This window comes from Kogia breviceps, chromosome 5 (genome assembly GCF_026419965.1).
Source record: "Kogia breviceps isolate mKogBre1 chromosome 5, mKogBre1 haplotype 1, whole genome shotgun sequence".
Lineage (NCBI taxonomy): Eukaryota > Metazoa > Chordata > Mammalia > Artiodactyla > Physeteridae > Kogia > Kogia breviceps.
In genome coordinates this window covers 66,353,637-66,372,848 of record NC_081314.1, presented here as the reverse complement: position 1 = coordinate 66,372,848, position 19,212 = coordinate 66,353,637, and the positions used below count along the sequence as shown (strand labels likewise).

At 40.8% G+C, this 19,212-nt stretch overlaps 1 protein-coding gene across 4 annotated transcripts in view; it reads left to right on the top strand.

The window, feature by feature from the left end:
* MCF2L2 (MCF.2 cell line derived transforming sequence-like 2) overlaps positions 1-19,212 on the top strand; it is a 239,805-nt gene that overhangs the window by 23,575 nt on the left and 197,018 nt on the right. For all 4 annotated transcript variants that reach the window (XM_067034104.1, XM_067034103.1, XM_067034105.1 and 1 more), the window contains exon 2: positions 14,937-15,020. In XM_067034104.1, coding sequence (XP_066890205.1) covers positions 14,937-15,020 — 84 coding nt within the window. The remainder of the gene's footprint in view (positions 1-14,936; positions 15,021-19,212) is intronic.

The following is a 19,212-nucleotide window of genomic DNA, read 5'->3' as shown; positions in this document are numbered from 1 at the left end:
TGCGATTCCTCTGAAAAAGAAAAAACATTCTGATTCTCGTCAACTTTAGGATTTCCCTCTCTATCTGACTTCCTCATTCCCCAGTTTCCCAATGAGGAGATCTGGTAATCTTTTGGGCCTGTAATCCTGTGAACAGTCATTAATCCAAAGGATAAACTCTCAGCAATGACATGCCCTTGAGTGAACTTCAGAGAGATTAGCCAGGAGAAAGGATTAAACATATTTATGTAGGTGCAGTGCTGAGAGAGGAACGAGGAGAGAGCAGTGGCACCATTCCCGGAATCCAATGGCCTCCTGGTGTACGAGGTGTGGGCAGCAAGACCCTAGATACTTACCTTGCACCTCCGTGCGGATCACAGAGGCAGAGATGAGGGCTTACCACCATTTCCTAGGAAGTTGCATCAGGCTAGAATATATGGCAAAAAAAGGTACTGTGAGAGCAATGATGCCTTTCTCTTATGTATGTTTTGTTATTCATCCTCATTCTCAGAGGAGTAATGGTTTAACCAATTTTACATTAAAAAAATTACTTTGCAATACTGTCTCAAGTTTGTTAAGGAGTTTAAAAGGACTTTTTAAATTTAAAGCATTAATCAGCTATTAACAATATTGTAGGTGGTCATTTATTGAAAATTCATATTAAAAAGAGATAACCAAATATTTTGAAAAAATCAGGTTATAGGATGGAATGTGTAAGTATGAACCCATTTTAAAAGCATATATGTCTATACATACATATATACATACTGACTATTATACACCTGTAAGATAACTATTTAAATGGGGGTGAAGGAATGGTAAGGAGTTTTACTTTTCTTATTTTTATTTAGCTGTATTTTTTATTTTTAAAAAATAACCAATATAATTGCTTTTGTAAAATGAAAATGAGAATCCAGATTATGAAATTCATATTCCTGAAGAAAAATGTTAAGTCTGAAGAAAAGCATTAAATCTGAAATGCTGAGACTTCATGTTAGACACATCAGCTGATAACAGACTGGTGGTTTAGGAATAAAAAAGAAAACCACTTCCCTTCAGTGCTCTGGGTGAGAAGGAACAGCATTTTAAGTATGCCTTACATGTATTTGGAAGACAATAAGACAGATGCTATAAGAGCTGAAGCAGCTGCTTGTTTCTAAGACTGCTTCTTTCATGCATGGGCTTATTGATATATTCCTCCCCATCCCCCAACCCCCGGCCTTTTTTTTTCCTTGAAAATGTTTATAATGCATTTATTCCCCTTTAGATCACAGACTAGGAAAGGTGATTAAAGCAAATGTCTTTGTCTCTCTCATTACTCTTTATCTATACTTAGAACCTATTTCTTCAAGGGAGGGGAATTATTGAATGGAGAAGTATGCTTTTAAAACAAATTCTTCATTGTTCCAGTATACTTTCTGGTTGAGACACGATTCATGCAAGGGCTACTATATATTTGCTACTTAAGAAAGAACAGCTTGTTAATCAGATTTTGCTTTCCATTCTTAAAACACATAGGTGCTCACCTGAGCATGCACACAAATCCTTACAGAGTTTGAATTCAGGTGTAAATGATTGCCTTAATTTTACAAAAGTTAAATCATAAGAGGTTTACAGTCTTGTTGATCATGAGGAGAGGAAGTAATAGGAAGGATGAATATGAAGATTTCTGAATCCTAAACTTATAGCATTACATGTACTATTGTTGCTTTTTTTTTCCCACTATGAAAGGTTGTGAAATGTTTGCCTACATACTTTGGCTGTCAGTCATTTTATTCTGTGAGGCGATACAACAGCAAAAGTTTGAATCTCTTAATGCAAGTTTTATGAGTATCTAAATGGCCTTTCTGACATTACTGCAATCTTACATTCATGGAATGCTATCAGTCGACTTGGTATAATACTGATTTCTTGGCGGCTAAGGGAATGAAACTCAAGAGATGGCACACTGATTAAAGTATATGCTAATCAAGACTCATATTGTTTAATTGTTGGGGGTTCAGGGAGAGTCAGAAGTTGGGGGTTTGTTTTTTTCACTGGCTATCTCCCCCATTTTTTCTTTTTAAAAGGAGAATAAAATGTACTTAGAATATTAGAAAATGAATGCATGCCTGTAAGTTAGGGTAACACCAACCGCTGTAACAACCCCTAAATTTCACTGGATTAATACACTCTAATACAATGTCCCTGGTCGGGTGGCCGTTTTCCCTCAGTGTTTCAGGGACCCTGCCTGCTTCTATCTTTTGGGTCTGTCATCGTCTGGCTCAGAGTTGTCACCTGGCAGCCTGCAGGAGGGAAAAGACACAGTGGTGAAGACACACCTATTTCTGAAATACCCCAACTCATCATTTTTGCTCATCTCCCTTTGGCATTCACTAGGCTGTAACTGGAGGTAGGGCAGGTGAGTGGGAGATGGAGTTTCTGGCCAGGCAGCCACCTTTTCAAATGATAGTGCTACTGTATGCAAGAGGAACTGTGAATTTTGAATGGGCAGCTAGCCATCTCTGCCTCAATATCTTATCACAAATACATTCAAATATATAAGTCCCTCCATACATACATACATACATACATATATATATATATATATATATAAACTTAACATAAATGATAACATTCTGTCCTGTATCTTTATTTTTTTAAACTTAATACATTTTGAACTTTTTTCTGGTCAGTACATATAGATCTGTCTGACTATATTTAATGGCTCCCTAGTATTCTGTTGTATGGCTATTTCATCTTTTATTTAACCAATCTGCTATTAATGGACATTTGCCCTAGAGGAACAATACTGTAATAAACATCTTAGTACTCACTTATCTTGCCCTTGTGTTACTGTTTCCATAGGTTAAATTCCTAGACATGGAATTTCTTGGCCAGAAGACTGCATATTTAACATTTTGACAGATATTTCCAAATTGATCAACATTTTTAAAAAGTACCTATTTATACTTTTACCTATAGAGAATTTGCCTACAGTCTTACCAATGCTATGTTATTTATCTTTAAAAAAATTGCCAGTCTATCAGGCAGAAAAGCACTCATTCTGTTTTAATTTACATTAATTTATTAGTGAGGTTAAACATTTTATATATATATTCACTGGCTGTATTTCTTCTGTGAATTGTCTGTTCTCAGTCTGTGGCTGACATATGTTTCCTATGGTTGCGGTAACAAATCACCACAAACTTGATGGCTTAAAAAAACAGATTTATTTCCTCATAGTTCTAGAGGCCAGAAATCCAAAACCAAGATACCTGCCCCCCTCCTCTAGAGGCTGTAGGGGAAATTCAATTTCTGGTCTCTTCCAGCCTCTGATGGCTCCAGGTGTTTATTGGTTTGTGGCTGCATCCTTCCAATCTCTGCCTCCATCTTCATAATGTCTCCTTTGTTTCCCTCTCTCTTATATGATTGCATTCAGGCCTCACTGGGATAATTCAGAATAGGCTCTTCCTGTCAAGAGCCTTAATCACGTCTTCAAAGACCCTTTTTTCCAATTAAGGTAATGTTCACAGGTATTGGGGATTAGGACATGGCTGTATCTTTTTCTTTTTTTTCTTTTTGAAGGCAGGGGGACCATCCAGCCCACTATACCTATTTCTTGTTAATTTTATTAATTTGTAAGAGCTCTCTATATTCTAGGGAGATAAGTCTTTTATCAGCCACATGTGCTGTAAATTTTCCAGTTGGTTACATTCCTTTTGAGTTTGTTAAAGGTGTGTTTACCTTGCCAAAGTAGTTTTCAAATTAGTAAATCTATCACTCTTATTGGGATTTGTCATACTTTGAAAGGCTGTTCCAATTCCAGGATTATAAAAATGTTCTCCCATATTTTCTTTTAGTAATTCTGTCGTTTCATTATTTAATGTGGCTGGAGTTTATTTTGATGCAAGAAGTGAAATTTGGATACAACTTAACATTGTTGACAATAATAAAATACCTGTACATGCACCTACTATATACTGGGAGTTTTTCTTAAGTTTTCTAACATTAACTCAGTTCTTACAACAACCATACTAAGTGGGTGTATTATAATTTCCCTCATTTTCAAATCAGGAAAACTGAGGCACAGGGAAGCTCATTGACTTGCTTGAGATTATTCTGCTGTAAGTGGCAGAGCCAGGGTTTGAACTCAGGCATTGTGACACCAGAGGTCATGCTTTTAATCACTATACTTGATGTCCCGTTATGGCCAAGTTCTATTTGTTACCCAGCACTATTTGCTGAGTACAGGTATCCCCTGCTTTTCGAAAGTTTGCTTTGGACATTTTGCTTTTATGAAAGACCTACGTTAGTACTTGTTTTTACTAACCAAAAGAACTCCAAAGAGGATTTTCACTTTTAGGAGAAAAGCAAAAAGTGTTCAACATTTGTTTAGTAGTGAGCCATTATAGAGGCAGTGCACACGCAGAGTGGTACCACCAAGCTCCTTCCCCTGGAACTAGACTCAGCATCTCTGCATCAAGCTGCCATAGCTTTGAACTGTGTCAGTGAGCATCTATGCTTTATCTCGACTTATTTTGTGCATCTATTAGCAAGATGTGTACTGAGGTAATTGCCTCTTTGCTTTATGTCCTTTTGGCTTACAAAAGGTTTCCTAGGAATACTCTACTATTAGATAGTGAGGGAATCTGTAATCTCCCTCTGGCCCCATGGGAAATGCCACTTTTATCATATACTACATCCCTATTTATATTTCAATCTAATTCTAATCTCCCTTCTGCTCCTGAGTTCTTCCAACCTCATAACAAGTTCTATCAAACTTAGTTCTTAGTGAAAGAGAAAGAGGTCACATGACATCAGTGGGGAATTTATGAGCAGCATTTCAAAACAAATCACCAGTGGATGGCAGTAATGTGGGTGTTTGAGAAAAATCTATTGTGGTATCCTTGAGATCATGGCTCAAAGAACTGGATGATAAATTTAATTGGCTTCTGTTGAATTTATTATATACAAATTGCTTTCATACGTTATTTTAATGAAATTAGATAATGTATGTAAAGCATTGTCAATGAAAAACATAATAGTCTATCTAAGAAAGAAATGGAAATTTTTATTCATGCCAACCTGGGGATTATAACCCAGGAGACAGTCTCTCAGAGAGCTCTGAGAACTGTTCTGAAGAGGTAAGGAGAGGGCAAGGCTAGTGTATACGTGATTTTGATCAAGGGGTACAAGCACTTGTCTTGGTAGAACGTTACTTGTTTGTGAGGAACAGGTCTCTGAGTTAGTGGTTTTAGTGCTTTTCTAAGTATGGGAAGATGAAATAACCAGATTCATAAAATTTTCTTCTGGAAATGTATAACTAGCTGAGGGCCAGTTCTGTCAGTTTTCCCAGAGCACGGAGTACCTCATCCTGATCTTCGCCTTGAATTCCTTTCAGAGTGTATTGTTGGTCAGTGACAGCAGTGGCTAATGACTTCATGCTTGCAGAACTGGATGGTGGACAATATTCTTTATTTTACAGTCCCTTCCCTTTCAGTCTTAATTTCAACCAAAGTTTGGGAGGCATTTTGTGACCAATTTGTCCCACAACACTAAGAATGCTCATTCTTAGGTCAAGCGTGGAGTTTTTGGATAGGCCACTCAATGCGCCATTACTGGACTAGGCCCTCCTAACAATAGCCAAAATCCTCTGGACCCGCTGTCTTACTAGTCTGTTATGGTTCCCTCTTATTGCTTCTTCGCATATCTAGAGTTACACTAGTATAATCATTGATCTTATAAAACTATATATTTGGTCAGTCGTTTCAAGTTGCCTAGTCACACATTTGGTAATGTTAAGAAACAATAATCTTATAAAATAGGCAGAATACAAGTAATATAGCTAGTAATATTAATAAGGTCACTAATAATATTTAAGCTAAGAACTTCCATTAGGTGCATCCCAGTATCTCCGCAGGTGGTCTGACTAGTCTGTTCTGTACCAATTGCCATTGATATATTGGCATTTTACATAAAGTTCACCAAAGATGTCTGCATAGACAAGGTGAGTGGTGGTGGGTCATCATGACCCTTTACGGGATTGAGAAAGGAATGTTATCTTCTAAGGAGTTATATGGCTGGCACCAGAAGAAGAAAAATTGATCTTTATGGTTGAGCAGGTATTTCTGCTATTGAGGAGGTCTGGTTAATGCATAATGCACGCTAGAAGGGAGGGAGGAGGCCAAAGGGCAGAGAAAAATTTTATGTTTAAATTTTTCTTGTCTTGCCTTACAATATGATTTTTATTTCATCAGCATGTAGCACAGTGCCCAGTAGGTAGAAAGTGCTCAATAAATGGTAGTATTAATCCTCACAACAGTCCTCTAGGAGGAGATATTATTAATTATTATCCACTCCCATTTTACAGAGGGAGAACCTGAAGGTGGAGGGGCTGGTTAGTGGTAGAGCTGGGATGCAAGTCCAGTTTCTTTCATTCTGCTTCCATAGTACCTGAATGAATGAATACACTGAGAGAGGAAGGCAGGAATGTTTAGCCAGAGCCTCCAGCGCTTTTTCTTAAGCAAAAATAAAATTGTGTATTCATCATATTGCTAAAATGTCTAAGATCCTACCACTTTGATTCCTTTGTTAAGATATTTTTTCCTCTAAGAGCTTTAGAAAGAAATGGAAGTACAGAAACTTTTGGAAGAATGCCATGTCGAATGAGCATTAGTCATAACTAGTCTTCTCATCTCATTACGTTAGACCATATTTTGTTGTTTTACCAAAGACACTGCTTCTGACTTGACTGAATCCCAGGCTGGGAGTGGTCCTAGAATGAGGAGAGGATAGGCATTAAGGCATGGGTCCCCAACCCCTGGGCTGTGGACTGGGACTGGTCCGAGGCCTGTTAGGAACTGGGCCGCAGAGCAGGAGGTGAGCGTCAGGCAAGCAAGCGAAGCTTTATCTGCTGATCTCCATTGCTCACCTTACCGCCTGAACCATCACGCCCCCCCCCACCCCCGCTGCCACAAAACCGGTCCCTGGTGCCAAAAAGGTTGGACCGCTGCATTAAGGGGCCCACACTGAGCAATCGGGTAGGGCTTGGGGGTGCTGGAAGGAGAGGTAAAACAAGTGCTAAAGGTGGGGTTGGCTTGTTTCCCAGGTTGCTGATCCTAAAATCAACACAACAGGAAATATAGGCCAAAAGTTTACACCAGCTAGGCCTCAGTTTCAAAAATACTTTGCATGCATATAGATGATTATTTTTATTGAATGATAGGAGAAGCACTAGGGAACAACTTAAATAAAAACTTTTTTTTTTTTTCCCCTGAGCTGCATTTTCATAAGTAACGGGAAAGGAACAAGAATGGTCTAAAGTCTTGGAACTTCAACATTGCTTGCTTCTCCATTGAATTAGCCGCTTCAAGAGAGTTTGTTAGAAATGCAGAATCTCTGGCCCCACCCCAGGCCTACTAAATCAGAGTCTGCATTTTAAACCACAGGTGATTTATATATCATTGTAATTTGAGAGCACTGCTCTGGGGCAGTATTGATTAAAATGCAGGTGGGTCACTTTGAAACCTAGTGCAAAATTTGAGAGCCTTAACAGAGGGAGGGATTTGGTATTTTCAGAGTTTCTTAATTTCCTGCAGGGCTTTGATTGCTTTTTATTCAATATGCCCCAGGCGGCAGAGCTGGTTTGCCTCTCCTGGAGTTATGACTACAGGAGAATGTCATCTCCAGCTGTTGTTGCTAAGGAAACCCTTTGCATAAAAACTTCCACCTTGGTGCAGTGCTTGTCTCATGCAAGGGCACATGTGAGATGTCAACAGAAATTAATAAGCTTAAACATATTTTTGTAATTAAAAAAAGAAAAGGGATTTGGATAAGCATTCAAAAACAGAAATCCTTATGCCTAATAATATCTCATCACTTCTCAAAGCAATTTTAAACAGGCATTTGCAGAGCCTGGGGCAAGAGTACAAATAGAGACCCGTATGTGGCATTTAAATAAAAAGTACTATTCTTTTAACTTGATAAACACACCCCCATAAGAACAAGATTTAAAGTATATAAAGGTATGGTTTTTATATGACTAAAAATCAGAAAATAGCAAAGATGAATAAATTGAATTATTGCATGCATCTGAGTGTTGTGTTGATGGGCCATTGAAATTTGGATGAGTAATAAAAATATCCATAACCCATAAGGCATTAGTTAACCCATAAAATTTGTTTTCTAATCATGTTAGCAAATGCACTATGTTGTTATAATTGAGATTTTCACATAATTTGAGCTCCTTTGAGAGCAGTGATCTAAAGTAAATTGATCTAAGTAAAATGTAATTGTGTTCAAGGAGTTCAAATTTTGAATATATTTGCATCATGAATTGGAAGAAAAAAAGTGAGAATGTTGATGCTCAGTAGTACTGGACATATTTCATTATATAAGAATCTACATGAGGATGGGAGGGAGGCTCAAGAGGGAGGCGGTATAGGTATACATATGGCTGATTCACTTTGTTGTGCAGCCCAAACTAACACAACATTGTAAAGTAATTATAATCCAATAAAGATGTAAAAAATAAATTTAAAAAAAAAGAATCTACAGCATTTATGCCGTGTGAGAGGAAGAATTTGACAAGTTAATTGATTTGTTTTTCTCTTACTTAAGCACTTCCGCTCCTCAAATCCTCCCAGCACTCTGAAGCAGTGTCTGTCCCTGATACCAGCAGTGGCACAGCCCACAAGCCATCATAGCATTTGGATGCAGTTCACCTTTTCTTTTGAGGATATAGACCAAGAGATGTGGAGAAGTCTTTCCCTGGAGCCCCAATGGTGTTAAGAGAGTAGCTGTTCAGGGTGCAGTGTGTTCTGCCAGCCCTGAGTTCTGGGTCATGAGGACAGAGGCACCCGTGTGGTCTTTAACACATATGTTTATCGGAGGGAGGGTTACAGGGCCTGGGCAGGGGTCACAAGGAAACTTCCTGGGGTGATGGAAATGTTTCATATCTTGATCTGTTTAGTGGTTACATTAGTGTATGTGTGTGTCAAAATTCATCAAACTGTACATTTAATATTTGTGCATTGTACTGCATGTAAATTATACATCAATAAAGTCCTATTAACATAAAAAAATAAACAGTACCAGAGCATACTTTTCTCTATGTAAACTAAAGGGAGTAACCAAATAGGATTCCATCACTCTAAAACAACTATTTCTTGGGGCTTCCCTGGTGGCGCAGTGGTTGAGAATCCGCCTGCCGATGCAGGGGACACGGGTTCGTGCCCCGGTCTGGGAAGATCCCACATGCCGCGGAGCGGCTGGGCCCGTGAGCCATGGCCGCTGAGCCTGAGCGTCCGGAGCCTGTGCTCCACAACGGGAGAGGCCACAACAGTGAGGCCCGCATACCACAAAAAAAAAAAACAAAAAACAAACAAACAAACAAAAAAACCCAACTATTTCTTGTATTCCTTTCTCATATGCCTGTACCCATGTGCACACACACTCCACTTGCTTTCCTCTTTCCTTCTGAACCTGGCTTCAATCTCACCATACATGTGATTTTTATGTTCTTGAAATTACATCTTAAATCTTTTTCTATGACATGGTATTCATAATTATATCATGATTGCTTCCATTTTTTTCACTCTTATAAATAATATTCCAGTCTACATTTTTATGTATAAAGTTTTTATTTTGTTATTTTCTCAGGATACATTTCCAGATATAGGATGAATGGGTAAAAGGTTATGAACATTTTGATGACTATGTATTGAAGCTCTGTATTGTAATAGTTACCATGTTGGGCTTTGGAGTTTAGAATGAGCTGGGTTCAAATTCTGGTGCTGCTTGACTTTGGACCAGCTATTGCAAATCTAGTTCCATATTGCTGTTAAGAGTTGTTTTGAGGATTAAATAAGATGATGTATATAGGGGGGTTAGTATGTAATCTACACAATAATCACTGGGTAAAATATTGTGAAATTACTTTCTGAAAGGACACTACCAGCTTCACTCCCCAAGGCTATGCAGAAGTACTAGTTTTCCAACAGAACCCCAGCATTGTGTGTTATCTTATGGATGAAATGAGAAATTCTATTGCTGTTTTAATTACATTGTTTGACTACCAGGAAGTTGGACTTTTTTTTTTTTTTTTGCGGTACGCGGGCTTCTCACGGTTGTGATCTCTCCCGTTGCGGAGCGCAGGCTCAGCGGCCATGGCTCACAGGCCCAGGTGCTCCGCGGCATGTGGGATCCTCCTGGACCAGGGCACAAACCCGCGTCCCCTGCATCGGCAGGAGGGTTCTCAACCACAGCGCCACCAGGGAAGCCCGGACTTTTTTTTTTTTTTAAGACAAGATTATGTATTTGTTTATTTATTTTTGGCTGCATTGTGTTGTTCATTGCTGCACGCGGGCTTTCTCTAGTTGCGGTGATCGGGGGCCACTCTTTGCTGCGGTGCCCGGACTTCTCATTGCGGTGGCTTCTCTTGTTGCGGAGCGCAGGCTCTAGGCACGTGGGCTCGGTAGTTGTGGCTCGTGGGCTCTAGAGCGCAGGCTCAGTAGTTGTGGCTCACGGGCTCTAGAGCGCAGGCTCAGCAGTTGTGGCACACTGGGCCAGCTGCTCTGCAGCATGTGGGATCCTCCCGGACCAGGGATCGAACTTGTGTCCCCTCTCACCGGCAGGCAGACTCCTATCCACTGCAACACCAGGGAAGCCCAGTTGGACATTTTTTAGTGTTCTTGGTTTTTAAAATCTTCTAAATTTCTCCTTAAAAAATTCTTCTATCTGCTTTTCAAGTGCCTCTAACTCAATGTTAATTTATGGACAAACTTCAATACTAAGTCTTCTGGTTCAGGTTAAGCATCGCTGTAGCATAGGAGGCAGTAGAAGGAAAATGGGTTTGTGTTCTTTCTAACCTGGCCAATAAGAAAGAGAAGTGAGACACAGCATGACCCCAGGGTGGCTTTGTGTACCACCCAGCAACTGATTCCTCATAGCCTCTGGTCCACACGTGTTTTCTCAGCAGTCACATCTGTTCTAGTTGTGGGAGTGGGAGGGCAGGCTGGGCTGGAGGACGTTCATTTTAGTACTAGGCTGCCTTCCTTTACATTGTCTAACTAATTAAACAATTATCTGTAAAGTGTCTTCTTAGGGCTGGCTCACAGCTAGTGCTCTCATTAGTGTCACGAGCAGTGGCTGAGTGGAGATCCTGGTCCCATTCCTAGTTCGCTAACAACCGACCTTTCCATCCTTTCTGCGCACCAGATTCCCTGGGAAAAGTATTCAATAGTAATGCAGCAGGATCTTTCAAACTTGGGTCTGCCTTCCTTCTTGGGTCAGATCATACTTTTATGCCTTATTAATTAAGTAGTTTGTTTATTTATTTATTTATTATTTTGGTACCTTTTCTCTCAGACCATACTTGAATCTTTTAAATCCCAGTGTGACTGAAATTTCAGAACAGCAAGAGCAGAGGCTAAGGGTTTCACTGCCCTTTATTCCTTACTAGTTGCAACAGTTAGACTGCATCAGCTTTTATCAGCCAGTTTCCTGCCCTCTGCCCTGAGGAGGAGGATGCAATTAGTAGGAAGGGTCCTGCCCCAGAGCCGGCATTTCTCTCAGATGGGGGTGTGGGGTTTGGGGAGTGGACAACACAGAGGTGTTCCTTGCTGCCTAGAGTGAATTCCAATGGGATGTGCTGGGCTGTACTCCATCACCTAGGAGACCTTTGTGGCTACTTCCTGCAGTTTTAGAACTGTGGGTCCAGGGTAACATATAATCACAGAGATAGAAAAGGGACAAGTTTTTCCCAGACCTATTTGTAAGTTTGCCTAGGATAGAAATTGTGTTGAAATTCAAATACTGCTTCGCTTTGCCTTGTGTGGGTTACAGAAAGACAAGTTTCTCCCTAATCTACATGCGTCAAAAATAGCAAGCAGGAAGCAGGAAGCCTCCACACAGGACCAAAGGGCCTGCAGGGTGCAGCAGGTACCACCACCTCAGTGGGTCATCACTGGCCATGCCCAACTGTTCCTGGAGAAGGAAAAGCCATTTTACACGTGTGGATGCTAAGGCTCAGCATGTTCTTGCTGTGGTTGCCCAGCTAGAAATTGGCAGAAACAGCTCTTGGCATGTAGGGCTGAGGCAGCTTCCTTCCCACTGCACGGGGAGGTGTTCCTTTAGACCAGAGAGCTCCTATACTCCCTTCCCTATCCCATCTCTACAGGAGTGGGTAGCAGGACCTGCCAGCAGCAAGGGCTGGTCTGTGTGTTTCCTCTGGTACAGAGCATAACTGAGGCTGAACTGCACATGGCCCACAGGTGTCAGGCATCACTAAAACCTGGGTGTGTCTGAGGTCATCTCCATGCACTGGGTCAGTGCTGAGTCTGAGAAACCCTCATGCTGTGTTGCAGCTGGCCAGGTTGGGTCATGAGGTTCCTTCACTGGGAAGTCTTTAAGGATAACCATGTCACTCCCTGGCTGGGGGCCAGGCTGTCTCAGCAAAATATGGGCCAAAGGCAAACCAGCTCATTTCTATTCTTGGAAAAACAAATAGTAGATTTTAGTCCCGTTCCTTTGGTAACCACAGGAGGCAGGTGAAAATGTCTCTGTTGGAAGGCTGGACAATCCTCCACAGAGTCCCAAGATGAGAGACACTAGTCAACGTCTCGGGTGGTAGAAGCCAATGCTCCTCAAGGCCAAGGGTCTAGAAACTCCATCACGTTTGCCCTCTTAGAGTCAAGTGATCCAGGGCTGACCCAGGCTCCACACTTAAATTATTGTGTGACCACAGGCAAGGTCACAATCTCTCCGTTTCTTCATTTAAAAAATAAGATGGGGGCTTCCCTGGTGGCGCAGTGGTTGAGAATCCGCCTGTCGATGCAGGGGACACAGGTTCGTGCCCCGGTCCAGGAAGATCCCACATGCTGCAGAGCGGCTGGGCCCGTGAGCCATGGCCGCTGAGCCTGCGCGTCTGGAGCCTGTGCTCCGCAACGGGAGAGGCCACAACAGTGAGAGGCCCGCGTACCACAAAAAAAAAAAAAAAAAAAAAAAAAAATAAGATGGGACCGGGGGTGGGGTGGGGTATGGTTAGCTTAACTCACTTCAGTTGTTTCTTTCAGATCTTACCTCTTTAATTTAAAATGTTTACTTTAAAGCACATCTCAAATATTGAGGTACAATAACAATAAATTGCATCTTATGATATTGGTTTTTCTTTGGGGTCATTGTCCCTTAAATAGACTCCCTCAGGTATGGAAAAATAATAAACCAGCTGTATTTTTGAGTATGCCACTTTCCCAGACCACTGGGAGGTTGTGTTCTGAAAAACTCTTCAGTTACGTAACTCCTGTTTCTGCTTAAACTTTCTATTTTCTTGTCCATTTGTAATTTAAATTTTATTATGGAAAATTTGAAACATTTGCAAAAGAATTTTATAATGAACTGCCAAGGGCCCATTAACCGGTTTCAACAATTATCCGCATTTTGTCAATCTGGTTTCATCTCCCCCAACCCCAGCCTGCCATTTCCTGCTCCTTATATGTTTTTGGCAGAAGGGGATTCTGGAATATTTTTAAGCAGATCTCAGACTTCATATCTTTTTACTGTTAGAGGCTTTACTTTGTGTATCTAACAGAGAAGGCCCTTCTTTTTTTGTAAAATATAACTACAGTGTCATCATTGTATACAGGCAGGTTGTAAGAGGCAACACCTGTAGCAGTGATACAGGGGTCTTTGAATTTGTAGTGAATTCACAGTAGAAAGTCCTTTCCTCCAGGAAAAGTAGAATTCACTGAAAAGCATCTTGGGGTTTGAGCGGCATTTGCCCCACCCCTTGGGAGACTTTGAGAAAGCAAATACAGGCAAGGTCTTTCCAGAGTGATGAGTGTAACTAGCGTTTACTTAGCACCGACTATGTACATCTCCATATGCATCGTCTCCTGCAACCTTTACACCAAAGCTGAGAAGTGGAAACCAAGGCTGTGGGAGGAGCTTCCCAAATGTTACTTTCTGACTGATCAATATTAGAATATCACATTAACCTGGCTCCATGCCAAAACAATAGGTGATACCTGTTATGCATCAGCGTACAAGGCTATTTGGTTTGTACCTTAATCTAACCTGATGTTTAACTGCTGTAGAAACAATAACTAGTTCATTTTTTGAGGTTCCCTGGCAAATAGTTAAATGAGGATAATAACGTTGTAGGCAGAGAGAGCATGAAAATGCCTTCGCCTTCCCAGCCCAGGCTGAGAGATGCCACTCAGTCTTCTTCCCCTCTCTCTAGTACCCTTTCCCCAAATGGAAAGAATGCAAATCTTAGTGCTTATAAATCACTCGTTGTGGTTAGAGGACATTTGTAGGTTTGTGCTTGAAAGGTTTGAAGTTTTGCTTTGGGAACCTGTAACCTTTTATTCAGTAAGGAGCATCTTTATTTAGCAAAATGGAGTGTGCTTCGTTAAACATGTTTGGCAATGGGAAGAGGCTCCTTGAAGTATTCTGGAAGGGGAAAAAAAGGAATGGAGGTGACTAAGAGAAAGACAAAAAGGAAGAAAGTGAGGGAAGGAATAAAAACAAATGAACCTTCATAAGTCCCAGATTGATTTTCTGACCCAGTTTGAGACCAGCTCTGGTAACTTAGATTGTTTGTGTTTAAAATGTCCTTCTGCAGACCCAAAGGAATGGGCAGATCCCTAAGCACTTCCCTTGGTGATGAGACCATCCCAGCAGGTTTCCTGTGAAGCTACTGAAGCTTAAGCTTCAGGGCCTCTTCCTTGCACTGACCCCTCCCAGAACCTTGGGAGAGGCACTAGAAATGTCCCGTGCTCATGTGTATAAGTGTCAAACCACACAAAACCCAGATCCATCCCTGCTTCAGGAAGTGAGTTCTCAAGAGAATAATGTGCCCATAACCATATCTTGGTAAGTTCCAGACTTCCGTAGTAGTGGAACTTCCCTTTCTTCCTTTAAATTATCTTTATAATTTGCAAGGATTTAACCTAATTTGTGTTTCATTTGTGCAGATGAAATTATGCAGCGGGAAATCAGGCCCTTGGTGGCAGTGGATATAATCGAACAACTTCACAGACAATTTGCCATTCTTTCAGGTAAGGGGCAAATTCATTTGCATTTCTAGATTTTGTTGGGAGGTCTTGCTGGGAGGGCCCAGCCACTTGAACTTGATTAACATTATGCTCAAGTCTCAGTCATCCCTTAAGCCTCACCCAGGACTAGAATGAACTGAGGAATATTGAGCAGGAGGAGGGTGGCATCTCATAGATTTTACTTCTTTTGCTGTTGGTTGAAATTTGATCTTTCCCAAGGGAGTACATTTCTTTGAGGTTGTAAAGAACAGAGCTGAAAACATTTGAGGAAGGAAAAAGAAATAACTACTGACATTAGCTGTCACCATGATGTTCTTCCAATATTCTTGTTGGATGTTCTACCAAGATCCAACCTTAAGAGAGTCTTGGTTCATGAACAGTGCTGAGGTTATTTGTTCTCTGAGAGATTTGTCTTTTACTCTTAGCTCTTCTGGATCTAATTTTAATACATTGATTTCCATTAAGCATTTGATTGGGAATAAAGAGAGGCTAAAATTAATCAAAGGCTAGAAATTTTCTGAGCCTAGACACAGCCCCGAAAAGTTGCCATTACTAGAATACTATTCTTTTTTATTCCCTTAGCCCAGGGTGACATGACTTTAATTGCTGAAACTGGAGGTATAGACCAAACCCTAAATTATAGTTAGACCTTTCTTGGAAGCATGGGGTAGTGAGAGTAGATGTCCTCAGTACATATCACGGAGGAATAAGATGGCAAGTCACTCTCTCCTTTTACATCTGTTCTGAGAAAAGCAACAAAGTCATCTTAGTTGTATCACAGAGAGAATGAGTAGTTGGTATGAATTTTACTCTGCCATATGGGATGTAAAAAAATGTCACATTTCTTTACTTTCTCTAAATCTTATTTAGTCTGTTGCAAACTCCTCATACTACTGAGTTTGAGAGAAATGCAATTTCCATTATTAGGATACCTCTCCCCATCTCAGAGTTATATCCTAGGTGGGGGCATCTTACACAATGCAGAACCTTCTGGGGAATTCTCTGGTCTTTCCTTCACATTGGTCATTGCTCAGATAGTCGTCACTGAAAGCTCCGTAAATACAGGGTTCTCATTTTAAAAATTTCTGCCTGTATTGCTAATGCTTAGAACAGAGGCTGGAACATAATACATTCTGAGGTTGAAATTATCCAAGTCCTCCTCCTTTGTCCTGTGAGGCTCCCCACATGCCCAGTCTAGGCACCACTGTCTTGACCCTGGTGGGAGTGCCTAGCCAGCCTCCTGCAGGTGAAGTGTCATAGCTTCCCACAGTGAGCCTGGGATAGTGCACAACAAAAGGCAGCATGGGAAACTGTCTCTGGGTTTCTGGCAACTGCTGCTATGGCCCTATGTCACAGAAGGCCCAAGGCCAGCATGCATTAAGGTCTGGAATGGATGATGGGGTGGGTTGGGTGGATTCCTGTAGTCTTACACCAAAACTCTAATGCCTCAACTCAGAACATGATTCTGGCATATAAGATTGCACAATGACTCATCTGGGGCAGGAATCCATTGACTGATTGATACATTTAAATATCCAAAGTTATCTCTTTGAGGCATTTCTTTCTATGCTTATTTCTTAGAGGCAGTATAGTGAAAATCATAAACTGGTGCCAGACAGCCCTAGATATGGTTTTAGATTCTGCTATTGACTAGCTGTATCATGTTGGGTAATTTACTTGTCTAAGCTTCACTTTCCTCACTTGTGTAATGAATGGGATCATCATAATTTTGAGAATTAAAGACATAATGTATGAAAAATGCTTAGTATTGCAACTGCCAACTAAATGTTTGCTCTTTTTTCCTGATATATTTTAATCCATAAAAATGTTTATTTTAATCCATAAAAATGTTATTTTATGAACCATCTAGGTCATATTTCAACACAATTTGTTTTTTAAAGTATATAACTGAAAAATAATTTTCAGTATGACAGCGTTTTGATAAGGGACCAAAACCATACAGTGAATATAGTGTATAATGCCACAGTTAAGTCAGGAATAGAGGTAATTGTCACTCTTTAATGCAGAACATAGAACTGAAAACTCACACTGGACCAAGAGGACACCTCTGCTTTAGGAAAGGTAGTTTGTGGCAAAGACAATCCTTTCATTCCTGAAAGGAATGAAAAAGACAATCCTTTCATTCCTGTAGTTGTAAAACAGAAATCTCTGCAATTAGGTCTTCTCCCATGGCTGTGGAAGTCCAGCTGTGGCATCTGCTCTGAGTCGCAGCAGTTTTCCTTGTCCTGATTCAGACAAGCAGGGTGAAGATGTTCCAGCTGCAGACTTTTCTAGATTCCACTGAGATCTGGAGAGAGCCAGAGGCCCCATCAACCAGGCATTCTGGGAAAGAGAGAATGGAACCTTTTTCTCAGTGAGGCCCCAGGTGCCTGGCCTGCTGTGTTTTGTGAGTGTGCTCCCCTGGCTGGTGGAAGAACAGGGCTCATTGCATGATGCCTGACCCAGATTTGTGGCCAGATGGTTTGAAGCCTCTGGATGGCGAGGCCAGTGAGCAGGGCCATCAGGAATTGGATAGTGACCAGGGCTAGGGTATCTGGTGGCTCTGACCTTGGAAGACAACTTGCATGTTCTCAATGAACTTGGGATATTTCTAAGTCCATGGCTTAGCTAGGAAACAAGAGAATATAATCAGGCTAGTGTGATGAAAACACTCTATGCTTTGGACTCAGACCATCTAGGTTCATATTTCAACACAATTAGTAGGTTGCTCTGAACAGGGTTTCTCATCTGTAAAGTGGGTTGTTTTAAGGATTGTGCTTAGCATAGTATCTGGCTACAAGAGAACTTAGCCTATAGGACATGTTTGTTTTTTAAAGTATATAACAAGAGGTCTGGAGGTAGAAATTCTTGGTATTTGATGAGTGGCTCAACAACATTTAGGCTGGCATCTTTGTGATTCTCTTGATGTTTCTCTTGTTTTTAAAGTCTTGACCCCAAGATGGTTACTACAGCTCCAGACATCAAGTCTGTGTCCAAAGCAGGAAGAAGGAAAAGGAGCAGTGATGGTTTCTTCTGTTCCTTTTTCCAAGAGAGCAATAACTTTCCTAGAAGTTCTTGGTAGACTTCTGCTTATGTCTCATTCCAGAACTATGTGATGTAGCCATTCCTAGCAGCAAGGGAGTCTGAGAAGGCAAATGTTTAGCTTTTAATTTTTTTAATTTTTATTTTTTTTGCGGTACACGGGCCTCTCACTGTTGTGGCCTCTCCCGTAGCGGAGCACAGGCTCCGGATGTGCAGGCTCAGCAGCCATGGCTCACAGGCCCAGCCGCTCTGCGGCATGTGGGATTTTCCCGGACCGGGGCATGAACCCGTGTCCCCTGCATCAGCAGGCAGACTCTCAACCACTGGGCCACCAGGGAAGCCCAAACATTTAGCTTTTTAACCACCACAGAAGAAGGTGGTCAGGGAAGAGGGAGGTTGGGAATAAATTAGCCATTTACCAGTGTCTGCCATAATGCCTTTCCTTTAATTATGAGGAATTATCCTTTTATTTTTCTTTTAACGGTTATTTTCCCTCTTGGAATTACTGCCTGAATTTCTCTCTCTTTCTGTCTCTGACTCTGTCTCTCTCAACACCTTTAATCCTTTTAGAAATAATTAATAATGAAGGCATGAAGTACTCTTAGGCTTGTGGAGTCTGACATCTGCCAGCATTTGCACAACAGTGGAGCCCAGGTTTGGTAGAGGTGGAGTTCCTGGGGGCAAGTGGGAAGTTTTCACCTGAAACAATGGAGAATGTCAAACCAAGGAAGTGAGCAGAGTTAAAACCGGTATCTAAGTCAGAGATGACTTGAGCTTACCTCCTCTCAGGAAAACACCAAAATCACAGCTAACTGCTGAACAACCCTTGACAAAAAAGACTGGAACCTGCTAAGTCAGGGATGGAGCTAGTAACTTGGCACCTGGGAAATGAGAACCACTGCTAGAAGGTCTAGAGCAGTGCTGTTTAATAGAAATATAATGTGACCCACATATGTACTTTTAATTTTTGTGGTAACCATATTAAGAAGGCAAAAAGGAACACAGGAAATTAATTTTATTTATTTATTTAATTTTTTTGAGCATTAAACATTTATTTAATGTTTTCAAAATTATTTAATTATATTAGGAAAGAATAAGTAGGATAAAGAGGCAGATGTGGGATTATAGAATGCATCATTATATGCACATATAA